The sequence below is a fragment of the Thamnophis elegans genome, chromosome Z (assembly GCF_009769535.1).
Source record: "Thamnophis elegans isolate rThaEle1 chromosome Z, rThaEle1.pri, whole genome shotgun sequence".
Lineage (NCBI taxonomy): Eukaryota > Metazoa > Chordata > Lepidosauria > Squamata > Colubridae > Thamnophis > Thamnophis elegans.
In genome coordinates this window covers 9,573,606-9,592,476 of record NC_045558.1, presented here as the reverse complement: position 1 = coordinate 9,592,476, position 18,871 = coordinate 9,573,606, and the positions used below count along the sequence as shown (strand labels likewise).

General features: G+C 41.6%; 1 protein-coding gene across 3 annotated transcripts in view; it reads right to left on the bottom strand.

Annotated features, from left to right (window-relative positions):
- Positions 1–18,871, bottom strand: part of ACTR3B (actin related protein 3B) — a 41,417-nt gene that overhangs the window by 13,902 nt on the left and 8,644 nt on the right. Inside the window, exons 2-8 of one of the 3 annotated variants that reach the window (XM_032238110.1) lie at positions 16,292–16,347; positions 15,181–15,305; positions 10,554–10,664; positions 9,247–9,342; positions 8,022–8,129; positions 2,001–2,144; positions 12–185 (exon numbers count right to left, since the gene is read on the bottom strand). In XM_032238110.1, coding sequence (XP_032094001.1) covers positions 12–185; positions 2,001–2,144; positions 8,022–8,129; positions 9,247–9,342; positions 10,554–10,664; positions 15,181–15,305; positions 16,292–16,347 — 814 coding nt within the window. Of the gene's footprint in view, positions 1–11; positions 186–2,000; positions 2,145–8,021; positions 8,130–9,246; positions 9,343–10,553; positions 10,724–15,180; positions 15,306–16,291; positions 16,348–18,871 lie in introns of those variants that run through there. The other 2 variants (XM_032238112.1, XM_032238111.1) reach the window with 2 other exon arrangements.

Here is an 18,871-nt window from a genome sequence, read left to right as displayed (position 1 = left end):
TTGTCTCTTACCTCTGGATGAAAGAAGACCTCTGGCCCAAGGAATCTTTCATAACCAACGTCTATCGTAAATGTGTTTCTATTGATGGCATTGATTCCTGTGTACTGCTTAATCCATTTGTGGGGATCAACATCATACTTTGCAAATTCTTTTACTATGTCAGGACAAATATAACAGTACTTTTCCTGTCAATAGTGCAAAAAAAAAGAAGGAAAATGTTTCTTTCATTAGATGAAAAAAGGTGAGATTAAAAATGTAATTTCTTTAGAAGTGATTTTGCATTACAGCTGCTACAGGAGCTGGTTTGGAGATCCCACATTGTACAATGTTGTGAAAAACTGTTTATTATCAGGATCTGAAAGCCATGAGTGGAGGAGGAGGAGGAGGAGGAAGAGGAGGAGGAGGAGAGCAGGAGACGAGGATGAGAAGAGGAGGAGGGGGAGGAGGGGGAGGAGGGGGAGGAGGAGGAGGAGAGGAGGAGGAGGAGGAGGAGGAGGAGGAACTGGTGAGCAATGTTGATTTAATAGGGTTGGGCAATATTTTGCATTTCAAGGCAGCCCCTTCAAATTGCTGTTGTTGTTTTCCTAAAATCACATGGCTATTGTGTCATGCAGGATCTGCTGAATAGGCAAAAGAAGAAATAAAGCACTTTTTAAGTCCAAAACATCCACATTACATTTGGAAGGGGATCAGGAAAATTCTTCCCTCGTTCATTGAACTATAAAGATGGCGTACAGCTCAATCAGACTTGCAAGATTCTGTTATTATATCCAATCTCAATAAAAATAATTTTATTCCCTGTGGAGTTGATTTCCCAGTCAAGTCCATCTAGTGAGGCTGACACGTTCATTTCCCAATGTGCTGGGAGTTGACATCCAACCATTTTAAAAGTTTATTATTATTATTATATATACTTTATTCATAAAAGATGAACATTCAAAAATGCTGAACATTCAAAAATGCATTACAAATACCAGTGACCGTTGCTAATGGTTGATACGGTTATTATTATTATTTCCCCTTTACTATTTTTATAAATAATTCAAGGTGGCAAAGATACCTAATCAGTGGTGAAATTCAATTTTTTTACTACTGGTCCTGCGGGCGTAGCTTGGTGAGTGTGGCTTAGTGGGCGTGGCAGGGGAAGGATCCTGCAAAATCTCCATTCCCATCCCACTCTGGGGCCAGCCAGAGGTGGCATTTGCCGGTTCTCCAAACTACTCAAAATTTCCGCTACCAGTTCTGCTGGATTTCACACTGTACCTAATACTCTTTCCTCCTCTTATATTCCCCACAACAACCCTGTGAAGTGAGTTGGGCTGAGAGACTGACTGGCCCAAAGTAACTCAGTCAGCTTTCCATGGCTAAGGCAGGATGAGAACTCAGAGTCTTTGGTGATTGGCCCAAAGATACCCAGCCAGTTTTCATGTCTAAGGTTGAACTAGAACTCACACTCTCCTGGTGATTGGCTCAAAGATACCCAGCTAGTTTTCACGCCTAGCCCAGGACTCAGGGTCTCCAGGTTTTTAGCCTTAACTACTAGAAACGCTAAGCCAGGGATGTCAAATTGACAGCTCGCGGGCCGGATGCATCACACACAGGCCACGCCCACCCCCGCTCTGCAAAGGCAAAGAACGTCACAATCAATACAACAGGTGACATCATGTGACATGATCAAGTTTGATACCCACACACTAAGCACTTCCTTGTCTCCAAAGGTGGCCTTCACGAAAGATCCCAGTTCCTAAGCAGGCTACTCCAAGGATTTTGGAAGTGTTTGGAAGTAAGTGTTGGAGCACTTCCTGTGAAAAGCAATCTGTTTTGAGACTAGAGCAACCTATTCTGGGATTAAGGTATTCTGCGATAGAACATTTTACAACTCCCTTGTACCATCCTCTTAAAATGAATGCGCTATCCAGAGGCCACAGGAAGCACCCTTTACATTACCGATTCCCCCAAAATCTGTTCTGCAGAATTTAGTGAAATAGAAAAGTATTTACCTTTATAGCTTTTGCTGTCTCCAGGGATTGCTCCGGAGGAATTCCCATCTCCCTTTCCCTTAGGAGTTGCTGAATAAAATACGTGATGTCTCTTCCTGCAACGGGGATGTGCTTGATGCAGCTGCCAATCACGTAACCTTCTGCCTTCCAAAGGGGGGGGAAAGTTACTTAGCTTTAGACTTCCAACAGTAACCAGTTCAGAATTTGGGGCTGAATGCATTCTGCTTTTCAATCAATTATGGTAGTCCTTAACTTGCAACCACAGTTGGGACCAGAATTTCCACTATTAAGCAAGCATCGACTAACAATTCCCTTGTTGTTAAGTGAATTGCACTTCATTTTATGTCATTTTTGTCATTGTTTGTCAAGTCAATCACTGCAGTTGCTAAGTGATTCTAAATTACCACATTGACTTTGCTTGTTGGAAGCTAGCTGGGAAGGTTGCAAATGGTGATCATGTGAGCTCAGGACACAGCAACCATTGAAAATACAGGCCCATTGCCAAGCGCCCAAATTTTAATTAGTTGACCATGGGGATGCTATAACAGTTGTAAGGACGAGCACTGGTTGTAAGTCAGTTTTTTTTTAGTACTCTTGTTGCTTCAAATGATCCCTGAATGAGTACATCAAGGGTTATCTGTATTACCTAACAGAGTTTCAGATTTTAGCTTTTCAAAGTGCATCCTCTACCTGCAAAATGAGGAAGCTATGGAAACACAATAACTGAACTTATGATATAATTAGACATAATGGGTCTAAAAAACCCCTGCTCCTCAATAGATGACCATAAGGGAGCCTACTTGTTAAGGTCATATGTTGTGGCAGTGCAAATCAGGTTGGTTATGTGACCAGCCCGATTTTGCAAACTTTTTTGCAGCAGGGGTTAAGCAAGCATGGCAGCTATTAAATGAACAGCATGGCCATTAAGCGAACTCAAAGTTGGCTATGGAATGGCCAACTATCATAAAAGAGGGTCACATGGGCAATGCAAACAGCCAAAAATATGGCCATTTTGCTCAACACTCAAGGCACAGTCATGTGACAGGAGGAGTGGCCATTGAAACTTTGGAAACGGATCATAATATCCCCTAGAGCAGGGGTCGGCAAACTTAAACACTCAAAGAGCCATTTGGAACCGTTTCCCACAGAAAAGAAAACACCGGGAGCCATAAAGGTCCTTACCGGAAGCCCCCTGTTCAATTCTGGAGCTGACCGGAAGTTCAGTTCCCCACCACCACCACCATTGAGTCCCCTTCTAGCACAGCGTACTTTTTCCTCTACCTGTCATAACCGAAAGCCCTATCAATTGTGGAGACAACTGGAAAACCTTCCCCTTGCCATAGAGTCTTCTCCTGGCGCACTGTGTTTCTCTTCCCCCCCCCCCCCGGAAGCTCCTCTCAAAATTGTGGCGACGACCGGTGATGGAGCCGCAGCAGAGGGAGGAAAGAGCCACATGCGGCTCCAGAGCCGCAGTTTGTGACCCCTGCCCTAGAGAGGTTCATTGTAACATGAAACCTATCGGGGATGGGCTTCAAAAAGTTTAGCAAAGGGTTCTCTACCTAGTTTCTGGGTGGGTATGACCATGTGGGTGTGGCCTGGTTGGCCTCCTGCAACTAAGGGGAACATTTTTGCCCTCCCTGGGCTCCGGATACTTTTTTCGAGCCTTCGGGAGGACAAAAACAGCCTCTTCAGGCTATAGAGGCCCTCTGGAGGTGGGAAACCAGCCCGTTTCTGACCTTCTCGAACTTCTGGCAGGCCCATTTTTCCCTCCCCCCCCCCCCCGAGCCTTCATGCACACCCTGCACTTAGCTGTATCCAAAATGGGCGGCGTGGGGATTCCTGGGAGGGGAAGGAGCCAGCCAGGAGTGGGATTTGGGAGTTCTCCGAACTGCACAGAATCTTAGCTAGAGGTTCTCCCGAACCCCTGCGAACTCCCATCAGCCCACTCCGAAACTTACCAATTTTTTATGTGTCCAATGGATTATGGCAAGAGTGACCTCAGTGTGTGAAGCTCATGGCAATAGTCCATTGTACTGTTGCAGCTGCAATCTTGACATTTTTGATCTTACCCAATGAATATCCTTTGGTTTTGAAGACTATGTGGGGACTTTTGCCCTCTTTTTTTTCAAATAACAATGCCAAAGACATACTACGCCACCACATTCTGCAACCCGAAAAGCAAATGGAAAATATTGCAGTCAAAATAATCTCTGGAGATATTTTTGTGGAATACGGATGACTACATACAAAATCCTCTTTCCCTTGGGATAAGACCTTGAAATACTGCTCATTATATTCTCCATTTCCAACTTGGTCCAAATCCACCATATTGGCACTAGGGAGTGGGTAGGCATCTAAGATTAGATCTAAGATCTTTGCCACAGAGATCGATTATATCCACCTGGCCCATCAGAGCAGGAAAGCAAGACACTGATCAAGGTCCCATCTATCAAGGAAGTCTATCTGGTGGGACCTAGAAAAAGGGCCTTCTCTGTGGTGGCTCCCTTCTCTTGGAACATCATTCCCCCAGAGATAAGATTGGCCCCCACCTGATTATTTTGATACAAGTCCTTGAAGGCATAGTTTTGTCAGTGGGCTTTAAAAGCTGATCAAGTATTTTATCTGAATCTGTTGTTGACACCTCTAGATGATAAAGGTAAAGGTTCCCCTCGCACATATTTGCTAGTCGTTCCGGACTCTAGGGGGGCGGTGCTCAACTTCGTTTCAAAGCCGAAGAGCCAGCGCTGTCTGAAGAGGTCTCTGTGGTCATGTGGCCGGCATGACTGAACGCCAAAGGCACACAAAACACTGTTACCTTCCCTCCAAAGATGGCTCCTATTTTTCTACTTGCATTTTTTACATGCTTTCAAACTGCTAGGTTGGCAGAAGCTGGGACAAGTAATGGGAGCTGCCTCCGTTAGGGGGCGCTATGGATTCAAACCGCCGAACTGCCAACCTTTGTGATTGACAAGCTCAGCGTCTTAGCCACTGAGCCACCGCGTCCCTTGCCTTCTAGATGGAGGAGGGTGTTAAAATTATTAACAGTGGATTTTTATTGCTGTATGCCACCCGTAATCACAATGTGTGAGTTGAGGGCTATATAGATTTGTTTAATAAATAAATAGCTTTCTCAGGAAAAATTGGTCAATTCATTCAAAAGTTTTAGAGCCACAGAGGTCTTTTTAAATGTCTGTCAGCATTTTAAGTACTCTGTAGGCTGATTTTTCTTTTCCTGGTTATCTAAACAGGATTAATTGGGTGATTCCTAATTCAGTAACCCTTTTTTTTTTCCTCTCAAATGTTACTGCATTTTTAAAAAAAATTAAGTAGAGGCTGATTCTGGAGAGGTGAAAGGTACATACAAAACGCTGAACCTTTTTTAACAAGCAAATTAAAGAATGAAAGCAGTTTAAAAAAACCCAACTAGCATTTCAGGGATGGCTTGCAGCCAAAAATGTTTTTTATTAAATTTATATTATGGAAGTCACTTTTTAAAGAAATATTGATTTAAATACTGAATAGATATGAAACTGTGACATGTTTTGGATAGCTGAAAAATAAACTTTTGCCTGTTTTTAAAGAGCAAGCAAAATGTTCCAGGTTGGGCAAATTGAAGAGAAGTACAGAAAGTCCTCAACTTATAACAATTTGTTTATTGAACATTCAAAGTTACAACAGCACTGAGAGAGTGACTTATGACTCTTTTTCACACTTATGACCATTGCTGCATCCCCATGGTCACATGACCAAAATTTGGATGCTTGGCAACTGACTCATATTTATGACAGTTGCAGTATTCCCAGGGTCATGTGATCCCTTTTGTGACTTTTTGAAAAGCAAAGTTAATTGAGATTCACTTAACAACCGTGGTACTTTTAAAAACTGCAGTGATTCACTTAATAACCACAGCGACAGCGATTGCCAAATTCACTTAACAAATGCCTTGCTTAGCAACAAATAGCTAAAAAAAAGATGCATCGTTTGCAAAGCTCACATAACTGCTCGAGAAGTGAGTCTCGGTCATTTTTTAGTACATGTGCAAAATTGTTCCTTGAATAACTCAGTTTTACATATTGACTCCTGCGTGTTGCAAAACAGTCCTCTGAAATGCAGTAATCAGTTCACATTCATTAGTATAGTGCAGCTGAAGATATTTGATTTTGTTATAAATGTCTATTTCCTATTTTGAAGAGAGAATGCTGATGCAGGAGGGTGTGTTTGTGTCAAAAAAAAAAAAAAAAGTAAAGGTGGCACACAACCGTGCAGTTTTTTGACACTCCTGCAAACCACCCTGGCGGAGAGTGTCCAGAACATAAATTCTATGATTTCAGATACGATGCAGAAGGTTCTGAAAGCAGATGTGTTTGCTTTAAAGATACATCCACAGATACAGAAGTAGTATTCAGCTGGTTCAGACCGGTTCGGGCGAACTGGTAGCTCACTAATTCTGATGGCCACACCCGCCCTATCCTGTTAGTTATTTCCTGCTTTCTAGCTCATCACAATCGTGCAGCATAGCTGATTCCCCCCCACCCCCACCTTTTCGCTGTTCTACTTACCATTGCTGACTTGGAAAGTAAGCAGCTGAGCTTCTAAATGCTCCATTTTCAGTGCTGCACGCAAGCGCACGTGCGCACGCAATGCACACACTTAGCAAACTGGTTGTTAAACCACTGCACAGATAAGTGTTGTCTTCACATTCCTATGTCTTCCCAAGTACATCTTCCAAAGCAATTGCACTGCTTTAACACATTTCTATAATTTACTTTCTGGTGCAATTAGCAGGACCCCAAAACAACAGCAACAACAATAAAAAACATGGGTGCTTCCTTAACTTATGACCACAACTGAGAGTGGAATTTCTATCATAAATCATTGCAGTCTTGTCAGTTTGGACCAGTGGTGGGTTTCAATTTATTTTAGAACCTCTTCTGTAGGTATGACCTGCTTTGTGGGAGTGGCTGGCTGACCATGTGACTGAGTGGGAGTGGCTTGCCAGCCATGTGACTGGGTGGACGTGGCCAACTTGTAAAATGTGGTGAAACTCACTTAACAACACTCTTGCTTAGCAACCCAAATGTTGGCTCAGAAACTCTGGAATTTGAAGCACGCAAGTCTTAAAGCTATCAAGTTACAAGACCCTTGCACCCCTAACCCTTTAGAAAAAAAAACCCCAGGGGTGTTCAAACTTGACAGCTTTAAGACTTGTGGACTTCAATTCCCAGAATTCCTCCTCCAGTCATGTTGGCTCAGGAACTCTGGCATTGAAGTGTGCAAGTCTTAAAGCTGTCAAGTTACAAGACCCTTGCACCCTTAACCCTTTAGAAAAAAAACTCCAGGGGTGTTCAAACTTGACAGCTTTAATACTTGTGGCCTTCAACACCCAGAATTCCTCCTCTGTCTCTTCATCTTGATGATGTGCTGACGGGCGGGGGGAGGGAGCTGGAACCGGTTCTAAACGGCACTGTAGATTTGTGGAACCTCTTCTATAGAAGAGGTTAGAACTGGCAGGAACCCACCCCTGGTTTGGACCCAAATTTACAACAATTTATGCAGCAAACATTAAGTACATTCACTGCAGTTGTTAAACAAATCACGTTAACCGAATCCAGCTTTCCCAATGGGCTATTTTTTTTTTTGCCAAAAATCAACATAAAAGATTGCAAACTGTGATTGTGTGACTGTAGAATGACACTATAATCACTCATAAATGAGAGCTGCCAAATACCCAAATTGGGATCCCATAAGCAATCATGTGACTGTCAAAGTGTTGCACAGTTTGAGAGAACAGTACAATCATTTTTTTCAAGACCATTTGTAATTTTGAGCCATCATTACGTGAATGCTTAGTCCAGTGTTTCTCAACCTTGGCAACTTGAAGTCCTGTGGATTTCAACTCCCAGAATCCCCCAGCCAGCATAGCTGGCTGGGGAATTCTGGGAGTTGAAGTCCACAGGACTTCAAGTTGTCAAGGTTGAGAAACACTGGCTTAGTCAAGGGTTACTTGTATATCGTACTTACCACTGGAATGACATGAGTCACCCCATCACCGCTGTCGATCACTGTGCCAGTTAAGGTACGGTTCCCAACTTGTCGTGAAGTCCAGGATGCAGCTAAGGCTAACACGGCCTGTGAAAGTTAATTTGAAAAATAAAACAGTAATATAGAATTTCTTACCAATTTCCCAAATAGTTGGTAAATTCCCAACCCAAGTGAGACTCTATACATAAAATAAATTAAAAAATAAAAGACTAAATGTATTTATTTATTTATTAGACTTATATACCGCTTCATAGGGCTTTCAGCCCTCTCTAATGTCAGTTTTCCTCTTTATTTTTAGGGAAAAAAACAAAGAAAAGAAAATGTAAAAGACATTTTAATAAAAATAAAAATAATTAAAAATAAAAACAAAAGCACTTTCTACATCTTCTGCACCCATGGGGCAGAATAGTCTTCCTAAACTAACATTTCCTAGACCAATTTGGAGAGCTGTGGACTTCAATTCCCAGAATTCTTGGTGTTTAAATCCACGGTCTTGCTAACATTGAGAAACACTGCCATAGAATAATGCTTTCCACTTTTATAGATGTTATCTCTGGTCCCCATGCTAGTTAGTCTACAAACCAATATAATCATGAGATTATGGTAGGTTCCTGGAGCAGGGTATGGATAGGGAAGAAACAGGGCTGTCTTAAAGGCTAAAATTATGCAATGATGCAAAACAGAAAAAATTGGAAAATAGTTAAATAAAATAATCTTTGCTACAGAGATGAAATACAGAGTGAGATCACAGCAAAAGCCTTCCTTCCTTCCTTCCTTCCTTCCTTCCTTCCTTCCTTCCTTCCTTCCTTCGTCCCTCCCTCCCTCCCTCCCTCCCTTCCTTGAAACAAATTGACTTTGTAAGAATGACACAATTTCCTCTTTCTATTTATATGCAATCAGGTCTTCAGCAGTAACTCTTAACATTTCTACATTAGCCAAATGAAAATACTTTCCCTACATCAATCACACAGACATTTGCTGAGAGGGTTAAAAAAAATGTAAGATGGGACCTACAGCTGCATGATTCAAACTCTGTTCTTTTTTTAGGTGTTGCAACTGCCATCTTCATCTTTTGGACACCCTACTTAATCATATCAACTTCTCTTCCAGAATATACTGGGAGGGGGAGAGAGGGAGAGAACTAAATACACTGTTTCCAATGCCAAAAGCAGCATTGTTCCAGGAAGAATTTGTTTGATTTTACCTGCACAGCAATATAAAGTCCAGGTATGTTAAATGATTCAAACATGATCTCTGCAAGATATTCTCGGTTTTCAGGGGTGTTCAACGGCGGTTCAGTCTATTTTCAAAAGACAGAGTTAAACAAAAAGGATATCAATCATATATTTTATCAAGGTTAATAAGACAGCATTTGTGTTTATTGTAATTCTCTCTCCTGACAGCTAAATGTTTGACAGGTGCTATCAAATCAAGAATACAGCTAGTGAACTGATGGCTAAATTATTTTTAATACATTGACAACAATTAAACTGGTATTAAATATTTACTGTCTCCTTGTTTTCTTTAGTGCTTAACATAATATTCTACCATATTTATTCTCCCACTTTGGCTCTCCAGACTCTAAGAAACATGTTATTTATAGAGATTCTTAGGATAATATTTTTTTAAAAAGGGACACTGTGTGTGTATCCTTTGGATAAAATCAGGATTGTGTATCTATTTGTCAAATAAATCCTGCTCCAAGTTCCAACCATTTGTGATGTGGACTTTCCCAAGTCACTTTTTTTCTATTAAGCATGTATGGTGTGTGTGTGTCTGTGTGTCTCTGTGTGTGTGTGTGTGTCTGTGTGTGTGTCTGTGTGTGTGTTTTCTGACCTAGGCTTCCCAAGATCATGAAGCAGACTCCTCTTCCAGATAAAACCTCTTTTATTTAGGTTGAAGGGAATTCCTCTCCTGCAAAGTCCCGGAAAACAGTCTTTCATGAGATTCCACAACTACAGGCCTTATCAAGCTTGGAGTGTTGCCAGGCCGATATCTTCCAAAGGCCATGCTATAGCAGCAATTACTTGGCAAGAAGTCAAGAACAGATCTTCACCCTAATGAATTGAACTAATTGTCTCCTGCAAACTCCCCTTTCGCTCCTCTTTATTCCTATGGGAGGGGCCATTCTCCGTCTACCTGTGCCTTTACTCCCGAGTCAGCCCTTGTTCCTTAGCTGTTCCCTTCTCCTGGCAGATCTGCGCATGCGCACATCAGGAACAGACTCCAGCTGTCCTTCCGCCCCACTGATATCTGACTCCAAAGGCAGCTGATGACTGTCAGACAACTCTGGCCCCCTCTCTGCCTCTGACAAAGAGCCCTCATCAGAGCCTTCCCCAGACTCCAGGACTGGCCCATCTTCCTCCCCAACCTCCTCACTGTCCGAATCTGCCACCAACTCTGCTGGCCACTAGCAGGCCATAACAGTATGTACTTATATTACTAATGTCAAAATGTATTACCAACAATACTTAAGCGTGATGTATGGTACCATTTGCCTGTTGGTCTTACCATTAAAAAATAGTGATCTTCTGGTTCAGCCCGGAGATACTTAAAAATAATGTGTTCCATGAACCTTTCCATCAGATCCCAGTCTTCCACCATGCCATGCCGGATAGGCCACTGAAGTGAAGGAGAAAGGAACCACAGCATCATTCCATGAATGAATGTGTCATCTTTACCTTGAAGAAACAAAGGTCTGTTCTATCATTAAGATTCAGCAGGATCTTGACAGTTTTGAATATTGGGCACTATCTAACAAAATGAAGTTCAATGATGCAAAAAGTAAGGTTCTACATTTAGGCAAGAAAAACAAAATGCACAGGTACAGCATAGGTGGTACCTTGCTCAATAGTAGTAACTGTGAGAGGGATCTTGGACTCCTAGTGGACAACTATTTAAATAGGAGCCAGCCATGTGCAGCAGCTGCCAAAAAAGCCAACACAGTTCCAGGGTGCATCAACAGAGGGATAAAATCAGATCCCGTGAAATGTTGATACTACTTTATAATGCCTTGGTGAGCCACACTTGGAATACTGCATCCCATTTTGGTCACCGTGATGTAAAAAAGATGTGGAGACTCTAGAAAGAGTGCAGAGAAGAGCAACAAGATGGTTAGGGGACTGGAGACTAAAACATATGAAGAACGGTTGCAGGAACTGGGTATGTCTAGTTTGATGAAAAGAAGGACTAGGGGTGACATGATAGCAGTCTTCCAATATCTCTGGGGCTGCCCCAAAGAAGAGGGAGTCAAACTATTTTCCAAGGCACCTGAGGGTAGAACAAGAAGCAATGGGTGGAAACTAATCAAGGAGAGAAGCAACTTAGAACTAAGGAGGAATTTCCTGACAGTGAGAACAATTAATCAGTGGAAGAACTTGCCTCCAGAAGTTGTGAATGCTCCAACACTGGAAGTTTTAAAGAAGAGATTGGACAACCATTTGTCTGAAGTGGTGCAGGGTTTCCTGTCTAAGCAGAGGGTTGGACTAGAAGACCTCCAAGGTCCCTTCCAACTCTGCAATTCTATATTCTAAGGACAGGTGCCTACGTACAAGTTAGATAGGGAGCCATCTGCTGAGACAAAAGGCACCAGATCAAACCAAATAAGATATAGGGGCCTCTCAAGAAATTGTCAAGGTGACCCTTTGGAGTATGGATGACTTACGACCACAAGTGAACCCAAAAATTCTGTTGCTAAGTGTGTTTGCCTCATTTTATGACTAGTTTGATGAAAAGAAGGACTAGGGGAGACATGATAGCAGTGTTCCAATATCTCAGGGGTTGCCCCAAAGAAGAGGGAGTCAAACTATTCTCCAAGGCACCTGTGAGTAGAACAAGAAGCAATGGGTGGAAACTAATCAAGAAGAGAAGCAACTTAGAACTGAGGAGGAATTTCCTGACAGAACAATTAATCTCCATTTTAAGTCCCATTTTACAGCCTTTTTTGCCCATTACTGCAGTTCTTAATGAATCGTGTGGTCCTTAAGCGAATCCTGCTTCCCCCATTGGCTTTGCTTATCAGAAGCCATCTGGGAAGGTTATAAACGGTGGTCACATGACCCTGGAACAGTGCAACCATCATAAGTAAGTTCCAGTTACTAAGCGCTCGAATTTTGATCACATGACCAGGAGGATGCTGCAATGGTCATAAGCGTCAAAAAAGGTGATTGGTCCATTTTTTTCAGCGCTCTGGTAACTTCCAATAGTTTTGTAAATTTCTAACTCAACTGTCTGCCAAATTTGTTCTTACTTTGGTTTCCTCAAAGGTCTCTTCTGCTGGATCTTCCTTTCAATAAATGCATCTTTTTTGTAAGCTTTAGAGCAGAGGTCTTCAAACTTGACAACTTTAAGACTTGTGGATTTCAACTCCCAGAATTCTCCAGCCAGCATAGCTGGCTGGAGTATTCTGGGAGTTGAAGTCCACAAGTCTTAAAGTTGCCAAGTTTGAAGACCTCTGCTTTAGAGAAAGCAAGAGGTAACAAAATGCACTATTCTCAAAGGTGCTATTTTAAAAGGAACTTGGAATTTGTTTTTTTTTCCCCTTTGAGGAAAATGTTTCACTTCTCACCCAAGATGCTTGTTCAGTTCTTCAGTTCTGTCAGAAACTTCTTGGATGAGAAGCAAAATGGCTTCATCAAGGAAAAAATTGTTGCCTTTTGAAAAAGCAAAAAAGCACCTTTGAGGCAATTATGACCTAGATGGCTGATAATCAGCACAGATACAAAAATGCAGTAGCAAAATAGAAGGGCCTACATTAGACTTCAGAAGAGGAGAACGAAGGAAAAGGTTCAGGGAATTGGGATCAACTAGATGTAATAATTCTTACTCGGAAGGAAAAATTGACTTCAAAATTGGTTGGGACTTCAACTCCCTGATGACCAGGCTGAGTGGGAATTCTAGAGTTGTTTAGTTAAGTTTAAAGCAGCGGGTTTTCACCTGAGATTTTAGCAGTCTATGAGCTCACATGGAAAATAAATAATAACTTTATTTTCAACACCCTCCAACTTTCCATCCAATAATGAAACTAGATAACAAAGTCAACTGACAGCCTATGGACTCCAAAAAGGTTTGACTATATTTAATGCTGCATTATTTTATCGGCGGCAAGACTGGTTTTTGCACAGAAATGGAAAAATAAGGAGATTCCCTAGGAACAAGAAATAATAAATAAGATACTGAGGTGTGCAGAGATGGACAGAATGAGACGGAATATCACGAAATCTGGGACAAATGGTACGGATGGTTAGAAATGAGGGGAAAAGGCCGAGACAGAAAAACATATAGACAAGTTAAGAATTGGAAAATATGGGTATTAAGAATGTGTGATATGTAGAAATTGGATATGTATTTGTATGATTAGTAATTATATAAAAGAAAGGATGAACAGACAGGTAATATAACTGACTACAGACACCTATGGAATGGATATAAATGCAATTGTTGTACGATCTAATCACTATATGGAAATGTTTAGGCCAGAAATGTCGTACTATGTCCAATGTTTTTAATGTTTATTTAATAAAAAACTTTTTAAAAAACAAAAAAGTTTGTTAACATCAATATTGCTCTCTAAAATGAGCTGAATTATTCTTCAATATTTGGATAATTGTATTTGAGCATCAATGCTTTCCTCTCTAATGTAATCTACATCTATATATTTCATGGCAAGCCTTGAAATACACTTTTCTGAGAAGCAATACGTAGCTTTCAACAGTCTAAAAGGGTTCTGTGGCATAGAAAGATTAAGGACCCAGAATGTGCCAAAGACTTTAGGGGTAAAAGGAACATATGCAGAGGAAGACCGAAACAATCAACATAGAGGGCACTTCAATATGATTTGGAGGGCTTACTTGCAGGTACTACCTTACAACTGTAATTAAGCCTGCGATTCAGTCCTAAGTCTGACAATCGTTAAGCCGTGACCCGTCAAAACCGCAGTCCACAAAAGCGCGCTCGACGAAAGCGCGCATTTGACGTCATCACAGCGCGACGAAAAAAATTAAAAATTGAAATAAAAATAAAATTAAAGCAAGCCGATTCACATAAAGGTAAGGGTTAGGTTAAGGGTTAGGGGTAGGTTTAGGTTAAGGGTTAGGGTTAGGTTTAGAGCGTTAGGGTTACGTTTAGCGTTAGGTTAAGGGTTAGTGTTAGGTTTAGCGTTAGGTTAAGGGTTAGGTTTAGGGTTAGATTTAGGGTTAGGTTAAGGGTTAGGTTTAGGGTTAGGTTTAGGGTTAGGTTTTGGGGGGTTAGGGTAAGGTTTTCGCTTTATTTTTACATTTATCGATCACAGCGTGATGTTTTCATCGCGCTGTGATGATGTCACATACGCGCTTTCGTCGAGCGTGATTTTGTCGTCCGCGGTTTTGTGGTGGAACCTCGTTAAGCAGGTCATCATGTGACCAGACCCAATTTTACAATCCTTTTTACAGTGGGTCATTAAGAGAGTAACAGAGGTTGTAAAAAAACACTGCAGTCGTTAAGTGAACCCATTTTTTGCTATGATTTTTATTTTTATTTTTTACTGGCAAAAGTGTCATAAATTAAGGTCATGAGACTATGTAACTCTGCAATCAGCCCTAAGTGCAGGCAGGCTGATAAGTATCCAAAAAATGCAGTTACATGATCCTGGGAAGGGGATTGTACATTGGCACTGCAAATGCAGGTTGCAAGTACCCTTTTTTCAGGCAAGTCAAATGGTCACTGACTGGTTATAAGTCGTGGACTTCCTGCAAAAAGGAACAGGGCTACAATCACGCGAGGGATGTCTGCCATCTTGATTTATTTGAATCCTTTCTGTGGATGCCTGAAATGAAAAGAAACCGCCTGCTGATCCAATCCTTTGAGAGCTCAATATATGAGAAAAGCAGACAGAAGTGGGGTGGAGTTGGGAGTTGAAGTCCACAGGACTTAGTCGCCAAGGTTGAGAAACACTGGCTTAGAGCCATTACATTCCCGGAAACAGTCTTAAGCCCAACCCTTCTTGAATTCTGTGGACTTTTAACTGGTGGCAATTTAGTACTGAACTTTAATTGGCGAGATTCTTGTGTATAGTTTTGAGCAATACATCTTCCGAAGCGAAAGTCGATGTATGGTCCCGATTCTTTGTGCCCGACACTCCCATTATTCGCTCCACCTTTACCTTTGTAGCATAGGTGGGTTTGACGAGAGCTTCATCTCCAATGAAAAAGTCTAGATCATCCACGCCTTGGACCAGTCTCCGCTGCGCCTGGTCACCTACTTTGGCCGATTCTCTTATTGCAATGCCTAAATGTGAAAGAGTTGGAAAGCAAATACACATTTGGTGCGCTCGCTTTGGGAGAACAATTACTGTATTTTTCGGAGTATAAGACGCACCTTTTTCCCTCAAAAAAGAGGCTGAAAATCTTAGTGCGTCTTATACATCGAATACAGCATTTTTGGCCTCCTGAAACCCGGCCCCCTCACCAAATTGCTGTGCAGAGCCTGTAGGAGGCTTTCAGAGTGCTCCTGGGGGCTGGGAAGGGCAGAAATGAGTGAAAACCAGGCTGGTTTTTTGCTCAATTCCCCCCCTCCTAGCCCCCAGGAGCATTCTATAAGCCTCCTAAAGGCTATGCATGCAATTTTTTTGACAGAAAATGGGCCATTTGCTCTTTTGGGGGGGATCACCCCCCAGGAACACTCTACAAGCCTCCTAAAGGCTATTCATGCCTTAAAAAAAAAAAGGCCATTTTCGCGAAAAACGGGGCCGTTTTTGGGAGGACTGCAGAATGCAAAAACATGTTTTTTTTTAATTTGCCTCTTCAAAACCTTGGTGCATCTTATACTCCAGTGCATCTTATACTCCGAAAAATACGGTAAATATTTGCCGTTAGAGAGGTGCTTAGTCCCACATGCAGATGGCATCTTCAATTCAGAATACAAGCTGCTCAAAGGGTACCCCAAGTGAAAAGCTGTATCCATGGTGTCAGAAGGAAGTCACTTGTTCGTCAAGGCAGATCTGTGGCAGCGCACATAATAGAGATAGGAAGGAAAGAGGATTTGCCATAGCAACCGGAAAGTGGCTTAATGAGGGCCAGTCTTGGCAAGGAGACCTTTGTCTCTCCATCTACATACTAGCCAAGGACACTAATGTAGTAAATACTACTTCACAGAAGAAAGAGCCCACACATCCCACCCTCAACCCCCAAGAAAAACTCACTAAACAGTGGAGAAGGCAAATGCCTGTCTCTCTCCACTGATGAGCACGTATTATGAAAATACCCTCTACTTACATGATGGGATAATAAATTGTGGTTCAGTATTTCCAGCGTAGCCCAGTTTTGTGTACCTAGAATAAGAAGAAAGCAGATAATTAGAGACTCAGCGTGGTTTAGCCACGCCAGGTTTAGCCAAAATGGCTTGCAAATAAATGCATCATGTTCGGCCAGCTTTTTCTGAATCAAATAAAGGTTTATTGTGACCAAGGATTTCACGCAGGTAAATGCATCATGTTTTGTAAAGCACAAATATATCTCTTCATCCAAATTGCTGGGTTTCTATGCCTGCCCTGGAGAAAGGCAGCATAAACAGTAGAAGACTTAGAACAAATGCAAATGTATACAATAATCCATTTTCAAAATTAGTCTGCCAAAGTGATGGCCATAAAGAAATCTTATTTCGCTATCACCATTGCTGAAACCTTGAAAGCAGGGGTATCCAACCTGGGAAAACTTTAAGGTATGTGGACTTCAACTCCCAGAAGTTCCCAGCCAGTATGGAAGTTGAAGCTTAAAGCTTCCAAGGTTGGACACCTATGCTTTAAAGTGTGTTTGTAAGAAATTTGGTAATGATAAATGGAATGTCATCCAGTGTCTGGAAGTATGGTACCAGAATACTAATCAGCATCTTCTGAGGATGGATTTCAGTTCAGTTCAGAGGTAAGCAATCTCTTGGCCTTCCCCCCATAGAAATTTGAAAACTCCTTTATTCCTGGCCTCAGTAATTCTGCGTAAGAAATGATACTAAATTATATTTGGGTTTGCAGAAATACCATCCTAAGAAAACAAACTGAGATTTGAAAGAGACACCTATAACAACAGAAAAAGAAAGGGAGAGAGGAAGAGAGAATGAGAGGAAATGGGGGGGGGAGAAAGCGGTAAGGAGAGGAGGGTGGAAGGGAATGAAGGAGAACGAGAGAAAGTAGGAAGGGGAAGAGGAAGAGTAGGAGTAAGGGAGAGGTAAGGGGAAAAGAAAGGGGAAGGAGAGGAAGAAGGAAGGAGATAGAAAAGGGAGGGAGGGAGAAAAGAAAGGGAAAATAATGTGGTGTTACAACTGGCAGAAGGGATGGTAAACAAAGCAACCCAAACTGTATATTATAACCTATTAAACAACAAATGTATAAGAATGACAAATGTAAAGAAGAATAACAATTATGTGAATGTATACTTAAAATGGTATGTAAGAGAATAGAATTTTTTTTAAAAAATGGCAAAAAAAAGTAGGTCTTCATATAAATGATGATTGATGTGGTGATTAAGGTGCTGGCCTAGAAATCAGGAGACTTGAGTTCTAGTCCTTGCTTGGACACGAAAGTTGGTTGGGTAACTTTGCACAGTCCCTCCCCCAGCCCAGCTCACTTCACAGGCTGGTCCTTGTGGGGAACATAAGAGAAGGTGTGCTGGATATTTTTGCAACCTTAAGTTAGTGATAATGTAATAAAAATCAGATAAAAATCCAAAACTGTAGATCAAAACATGCTAGAATGCTGTAATAGACCCTAAGAATAACCTGGAAACTAAACTGCTTCAACGACTGAAGTTGAAGGGAAGCATGAGTTCAAAAGAAGAAGAAACACATATGATGCATTCCATGTGTTTTACTGATTATCAACTTTTCTAGGCCTTGCTTTAATGCTGAGCAATCAGCTTTCCACACACTTATTGATTGCACCATCCTCTAAGCTCAGGGCTGAAGATCGCAACTGCATGTCCAGTTTTTCCATTGCTTATATTTGCAGAGATTTCTCATGGTCAGTGAGCTCCAAAATGATAGGACTTCGAGAAAGCCCAAACAGTAATTATTAGGTAATATTTAATTCTAGATGATGATGGTGGTGGTGGTGGTGGTGGTGTTATCTACGTAGTGGTGTCCAACCCTTGGTGAATATATATATATGTATGTATGTATGTATGTATGTATGTATGTATGTATGTATGTATGTATGTATGTGTATATATATATATAATTTAGTGTCACAACCCCTGGTATGCCCCAATTATGGGAGGAAGCTAACTGCTTCCATTATCTGTCAATCGGCTCGTCACAAGAGAGTCCATCATGACAGAAACCCAATATTTTTACTGTTGCCTTTGTTATATTTGTGTTATATTTGTGCTGATTTGTGCCCTTTATTTATTTATCAACACAAATATAACACAAATATTTTTTATTGTTTCCTTTCAAGTACAGTCACAAGTATAGCAATAGCAATAGCAATAGGAGTTAGACTTATATACCGCTTCATAGGGCTTTCAGCCCTCTCTAAGCGGTTTACAGAGTCAGCATATCGCCCCCACAGTCTGGGTCCTCATTTCACCCACCTCGGAAGGATGGAAGGCTGAGTCAACTTTGAACCGGTGAGATTTCAACCGCTGAACTGCAGATAACAGTCAGCTGAAGTGGCCTGCAGTACTGCACCCTAACCACTGCGCCACCTCAGCGCAGTGTATACATTCTTATAAATACTCCTCTCCTTCCTCTTTTCTTCTTCCCCTCTCTCCCCCACTCCTCTCTTCTTCTCCTTCTTACCCTCTCTTCTACTCTTGCTTCCCCTCCCTTACTTCCTCTGCCTTGCCCTTTCTTCCTTTCCCTCC